The 6,851-nt window shown below is 34.0% G+C and overlaps 1 protein-coding gene across 1 annotated transcript; it reads right to left on the reverse strand.

Moving 5' to 3' along the window:
* Positions 1-611: 611 nt before the first annotated feature.
* LOC123916824 (zinc finger CCCH domain-containing protein 18-like) lies at positions 612-6,408 on the reverse strand. Its single transcript, XM_045968386.1, has 4 exons — positions 6,180-6,408; positions 5,542-5,853; positions 3,086-3,146; positions 612-1,895 (listed from the first exon to the last, which is right to left on the reverse strand). The coding sequence occupies exons 1-4, from the start codon at positions 6,303-6,305 to the stop codon at positions 907-909; spliced, it is 1,488 nt and encodes a 495-aa protein (XP_045824342.1). The 5' UTR covers positions 6,306-6,408; the 3' UTR covers positions 612-906.
* Positions 6,409-6,851: the final 443 nt, after the last annotated feature.

The following is a 6,851-nucleotide window of genomic DNA, read 5'->3' on the forward strand; positions in this document are numbered from 1 at the left end:
GTAGGAGTCTAGGAGATGGAGAAACAGTGAGGTTTTGGGAGGACAAATGGTTAGGAAATTTAAAGTTTTGTAGTGAGTTTGAGGATTTATACAAGCTAGCAACAGACTATAACATTTCAGTAGTAGAGAAATTTCAAATTGCGGCATAGATACTCAAGGCATCGTTGGAACTGGCAGTGGATGAGGGAATTGAATGAATCTGAGAATAACAGAAAATCTGCTATGGAGGAGCTTTTAGCAGATGTAATTCTGCAGGAAGGAACAACAGACAAAAGTGTGTTGGGAGATTGAGGGAGAGGCAACGTTTTGTGTGCGTGGTTGTTACAGGTTCTTGCGTAGTATGCAGGTCCGTGTGGAGTTTGATGTCGATTTCCTGTTAGCACTTAGCAGTGCAACAACTTTGGAACACTCGGTTCAGCCTGAAAATTATAGTATTTGGTTGGAGACCAACTATAATAGACTATATCCAATTATTTGGTTGGCTCTAACTCTTGTGTAAGTTAGAGCGAGTATTAAAAAGTGAGTGTTCATAGCACTCCTCAACTTCGTAATATCAGTGTAAGTGACATTAGGATGCAGGATGTGAGTTTATAACTTAACACACAACCAAACAAGTGCAAAGTTAATTTCATCCAAAATCACATTTGGCAAACAATCGCCCAAACATACAGTAAGTAACTCATGCAAATGAACTAACAGCTTAAAGAACAGTACAATACTGACCACTCAGGTGAATGGAAAAAATAGACGTCTTCCACTTATAGTAGATAGAACAGTGACAGTGCATGTACAAGACAATCTTACTAGTATCTTAGTAGAGTTACTTACACCTGTGAGATTTCTTCCCTATTTCTTCTTTTCAAAGTATCAGCATAAGGATAAATAGAACTGAGTCCTAAGTGCTAACTAAAACTTAAGCCATCTCTTTTCTTTCTCTTTGCTAACAACATCATCTGAGGCAGAAGCGTGAACTGCTTCAGCCTCAGCCAAAGCCTTGCGGGTTTGGACTAATTTTTTCATAGCAGCGTCGTAAACAGGTTTTTCTCTCTTGTTTGCTTCCGCCATTTGTTCAAACTTTAGAACCTGAATTTTCAGATCCTTCACATCATTCTCATAAGCAACCAACACCTTCCTATCCACCTTTTTAACTTCTGCTGAACCTTTACTTTGCTGCTTCTTCATTGATCCTTCATTGGAAGCTTCACCGTGCATTGCTAGTTGAGTGTTTATTAGTGAGAAGACATCTGGTGGCGATTCTTCTTCTTCTTTTGCGGCACGAATTGCTTCAGCAAATTTCTTCTCGCGTTTTCTCCGACCACCTCGGGTACGTTTCTTTCTTTTCGTCTGGGTGTTCTCTTTCACTTTATGAGACTTAAGCGCATGATCTAAGGACTGTCCTGGTGGTAGGACCTTCACCGGTATGGGATTAAGCATGCCCTGTCCAGTTAAACCTAAACCCGTTCCTTCTTGGTAACCCATATTAGCCATCATTTTGGAAGCCATTCCTCTGGTATGGTTCTCCCACGTCGCAAATATTGCAGTTTCGGTTTGAACACCTTTCTGTAAGTTGGTACTATCCATAAATCCTAAACCCTGTGGTTCCTCTTCCTCTGAGCCGCTGTAATCGGATTGTTCTAAGCTGGAATCACTATCTATGTCACTCACATCTGCATACTCAGATAATACCATATCTTGTGCACCAAGCTTCACAGAACTTCCATCGTCTCGGAAAACAACTTGTCCAACTCCAGCTTTTTCGTCCCATGACTCAAGCTCAGCTTCTCTCCAAATCCCTGGATTTGCATTTGAGACTGCCCATATGCTTGACCCTGCAAGGGATGGTTTCCAGATTGTTGGGACATATTCCTTAAGGGAGGATAGTGGAACATCAATTCCTGTAAGCATAGATAGTACAAAAGCTGTTACATACTTAACAAATTATATGATAATATGTCCATCAAAAAAAAATTATATGATAATATGAACACAACTGTTCAGAAAATAATGAACAGGCAGATGCTAAGCCTATAAGTATAACTGTAGCTATGCAAATATCTAATATCTTGATATTAATGCTGTTTTTAATTAAGATTAAGATAAATACATCAATAATTCAATATTTCTTAGTTACTATCATGATATTTTTACCCTGTTTGAGTAGAATTAGGAGTTCAATTCTATTATAAAACTATAATAAAAATTCCATGTATTTTTTTGTCCCCCTCTTTATCTGAATCCTATAACTTCAACGACTGTAAAACAGCAACACACATTTGAAAATAGACTTATGGTATACAAAGATCACCTTCTGAACAACCAAACCATGATTAAATATTCAAATTAGAGGGGATGGGGGAGGGGTTAATTCTGGACCAAAAAATAAATAAGCGGATTCCAATAGCATCTAACCCTTCATATTCACAACCACAGAAAAATAAATTGCATTAAACAGTATTAACTACTAAGTATGTCATTTGTTTATTTTTCTTTCTTAGCCTAGTTCCCCAATGCTCTTATGTGTCTTGGAGCATGCAGAAACTTAGGTAAATAGAAGTAACTGAATGAGTAAAGAAGTGAAGCATTTCACCCCCAATGCCACAAATATTGAGTTGAGAAACGATTGTCATTTTAAAACTAAATGCCAAACATATAGCCTGCAATGAACCAGAATGAAATTTAGACAACTATATACTACCTTCAAATCTAGGTGAAAAAGTACACAAGCCACCTACATGTTTTAAGATGTTAAACAAAATTTATATCTCATGGAAAAACATCATTTAAAAAAATGTTTTCCCTAGTGATGATAAAAAAAAAATTGAAAACTATAATTGAAAAAAAAAAAAAAAACTATGTATAACTTCGACGACAGAAGTATATTCGCATGCACTAGCTCCCGAATCTGAACAAAAACTTCTCTTTTGAAGGGAAAAAAAGGGTCTATATGCTCATTGAATATGTGCACTTAAAAGTGCAAATATCACTATGTTTAGTGAAAGACTGAAAGAGTATTGTAACGATGTCTGTGTGATTACACCTCTAATCTATTCGATTTTGTTAAATTTTCTCAATATCATCAGCTTACCATGGGATAGGCGACAGTTACTACCAAATCGACATCGCTGTTGTAAAAAGAACTTGCAAATCTGCACTTTGGTGTTCTAGTGTTAGTAAATGGCATGAAAAGCAATTGATTTCATCAAATAATTTGGAACCAAAGTTTTAAGGCATAAAAATGATAAGACAGACATCTTTCGAAGAAGTAGCAATTCCATTATACTCTTCGAAGAAGAAAAAAAAAATCCATTATACTTCACACACATGCAATCCACATATTGTTAAATCGGAATTATTTTTCTTGTTTTTTATCCTAGTATAAGGTAATTAATGGCAGATCAGGTTACTATGAAATCCTTGAGAACAATTAAGACTGAAATTATATGAGGAAGGAATAAGATACAATATACACTAAGAATGACAAAGACAAAAGCAATATACCAGGAAAAAAGCTTTTTAATGTCCAGACTCCAGATTTTACTAGCTAACATTAGCTCATTGATGAGGTGATTGAAACCTCTAAGAAACAAACAAAAATATTTAACTTCATTTAATATAAAAAAATTGAGATTTGTCTGGGATTTTACTAATTTAATTACTGATATTGTTGGATGCTATATGTAAAGTGTAGTACTATTTAGTGATATGTAAAATGAATCATTTTTCATATAAACGATTTCTTGTTATATTATATCTTATACAACAGTTTTCCACACACTAGAAAAAAGTAGCAAATAAGTTGGTAAAAAACAAATTTGAAGTATGATGAGAAGAACCTGAACTGTTGAAACATCAAATACAGAATAAATGTCCGCATAGCTGCACAATTGTAGCATATTTTAACATAAATCCTCTAAATATATTCACTTTTTCTATTATAGAAATTGTATTAGAATGAGAAAATAGTAAGGAAAAAAAGAAGGATAAGGAACCCTCGTACGAAATATAAAAAGAAAGAAATACACAGAAATGTAGGTTTTACAAGTTTGTTTTTTGAATGGCAAAGGTTTTACAAGTATGGCATTGGAATAATGAAATGCAGAAAAATCTTACCTATTGTCTACAGGATATTGGTCATTTTTTAAGGTTGGCTTTATTAAAAGTCTAACTTAACATCAAAATCCTTTCAAACCCTATTTTGCAATAAGACCTTTAAATAAGCTAATCACTAAATGAGCATGTAGGTTCAAGTCTTTTATGTAGGCCAACAATATAAAAACTTTAAGCGAGTAATAAAAAATCTAATATAATAATAATAATAATAAAATTATTATCTTATCATTTACATTTACCTGAATAGTTTGCCTAGTAGGCCTAAGATTTTTAAAATGGCCTAAAACCTAAAATATTAAGCTTAATAAATAGGATTTAGGATTTTGAGAAAACCTTTGGGAAGATTTTATTTAATAAATAAGCAGATTACAGAACCTGGCCTGACTCATATTTGGACTATGCCATAGGCTCTATGATGCAGCCTGCCTATTTTCATCACTAATTGTCTTACTTTTCAGTATGATAGAAACTAGAAAAATGAATTCTGCAACAGTTTATTATTGAATAGAAAAGTGATGAGCAGGAGCTCTACAATGGTTGATACTTAGTCCAGAGCAAGCTCCTAATCCATATGTAAATACCTCCTAACTGACTCTGACCAATTTCAAGAACGAATTCTCTTATCCCCTTCTCTCCCTCTTATATCGGAGTCTGTAACAGAAATCCCCTGAAACTCAGGGAGCATCCTAACCGACTCTGTGTTCCCTGCTCTTCACCATTCTAGAAGATGTAAGTGTGTGAGCTGGACCCAATGATTGGGTCATCAAACTTATTGATCCGTGGTGTCCTATATCACATTGTCTTAGTTTCAGTGTCATAATTCCGAAGCTCCCATATTGGAAGATATGAACTGTATTTTGGGAGTTCGGACTGCCAATTGTCATGAACCAACTACTCCAAATGCTTTATTATGTTGCGACCTGTAGATTATTTTATATGATATCTTAAAATACACCCACTCACACAAGAACCCTTTGGACTTCAGGCATGGATAACACATAAGACTACCTATATTGTGCTTAAATTCATGTAAGAATAATTTGAACTGCAAGGATCAAACTCTAGACCACTTGGACACATACCATGAAAGCTGAAATTGCGAGGGGAAAATACATGAACGTGTATTTATATTGTCCCACAAGGACATAAAAATAAACTATGACAACATATAGCTAATCATTTTCCATTTTAGGGGTGGAGTAAAAGGTGAAGAGTAATGAGGGTATTGGAGACAGCACATATGAACTAATCATTTGCCTTTTTAATTTTCAAGGTCCCTTCTTTTTGTTATTTGTTACAGATTAAGGTATAGGAATTCGAGGGGATAAAAACTATATTAGTCAAAAATATAAAATAGAATACTGCAATATACATTTTGTCACCAAAATAGAAGAAAAAAGAGATACACTTGACCAAAATAAATTTACTTACCATCATATTCTCAGATGTAGGAGTTAGAAATGAAATTGTTGCCACTGAATTATCCGATTGCAGCACTTTACCATTGTACCAACGCCCATCTTTGTAACGGAATCTACATATAGATCCAACAGAATAGCATTTTTCCTGTAGCGGCTCTGGTTCAACATCTGCAGGATCAATTGGCTCCACTTTCTCTTCTTGTTCAGCAAAAATATTAGTACTAGGCAGCAATGTGTCTGCTTCAGATAATAATCTTGAACGCTTTAGGTGAAGAAGTCCTTCCTCTGCATCCTTAATAGACTGAACAAGCTCCTCATGAACCTGTGATATCAAACAATTCAGCCCACTAGTATTATCGAATGAATTTGTGATCGAATTATCGAATAGGCTTTCAGTTCCATTAAACAACACAGCAATTAACCTTAAACATGCATATAGGCATATAGCCATATAACAACCAACAACTCAAATGGATTTTCCAAAGCATGTCAATTTAGAATACAAAAGTAACAATAATAATAAAACACACCAATTTCAAGTGAAAAATTGAAGCTTTAAATTGAATTGAGGATCCATTCCATTCAAATATTGAAATTGAACATATAGGGTTGCATTGCATTTCCAGAAATCACATATTGATTACATACCTCTCGGAGTTCGGAATTGGTTGGATCAATGAGAAGAGCATGATCGATTGCAGAAAGAGAGTCTTTTTGTTCATTCAATTGAAGTTCGAGTTGATTCTCAAGAACCCTCTCTTCTTCGCTACCCATTATCGCCACACGATGCAATCAAACTACCATACACTTCCTTCACTTTATTAGATTAATAATTAATTAATTAATTAATTATTTTTCTTTCTTAGAGTAAATTAATGAACAATTAAAAAGATTGTTCATTACAAAATGAGAGATAACAAATAGGTCACCGGGCTATATTGAATTGATGTCCATTGGAATCAAAATAATTTTTGGAGAAGGTTAGCTTGTGCCCTTAAGGCATATGTTAAGAAAGCAAAAATAGAAATTATTAAAAGCTAATTTGTGCATTTTGACTTTTGAAACATTAAATTTCTTATATCATTAAATGTTGAATTTCTATTTTGGTATATCTTAACATGTGTTCTTAAGACCCTTAATTTTTATATAAACTAGAAGTTGTTTACATAAGTTATTAAGCTTTGGCTAACATGGAAGACTTTATGAAGTCTTTCATGGTGCACAAGTAGTCAAAAACATTGTAATAAATACGAATTTTATAAAATCCACCGTTGAATTGAAAATTTATATCATATAGATTATCCATAAAATTTTAAAAAA

The sequence above is a fragment of the Trifolium pratense genome, linkage group LG3 (assembly GCF_020283565.1).
Source record: "Trifolium pratense cultivar HEN17-A07 linkage group LG3, ARS_RC_1.1, whole genome shotgun sequence".
Lineage (NCBI taxonomy): Eukaryota > Viridiplantae > Streptophyta > Magnoliopsida > Fabales > Fabaceae > Trifolium > Trifolium pratense.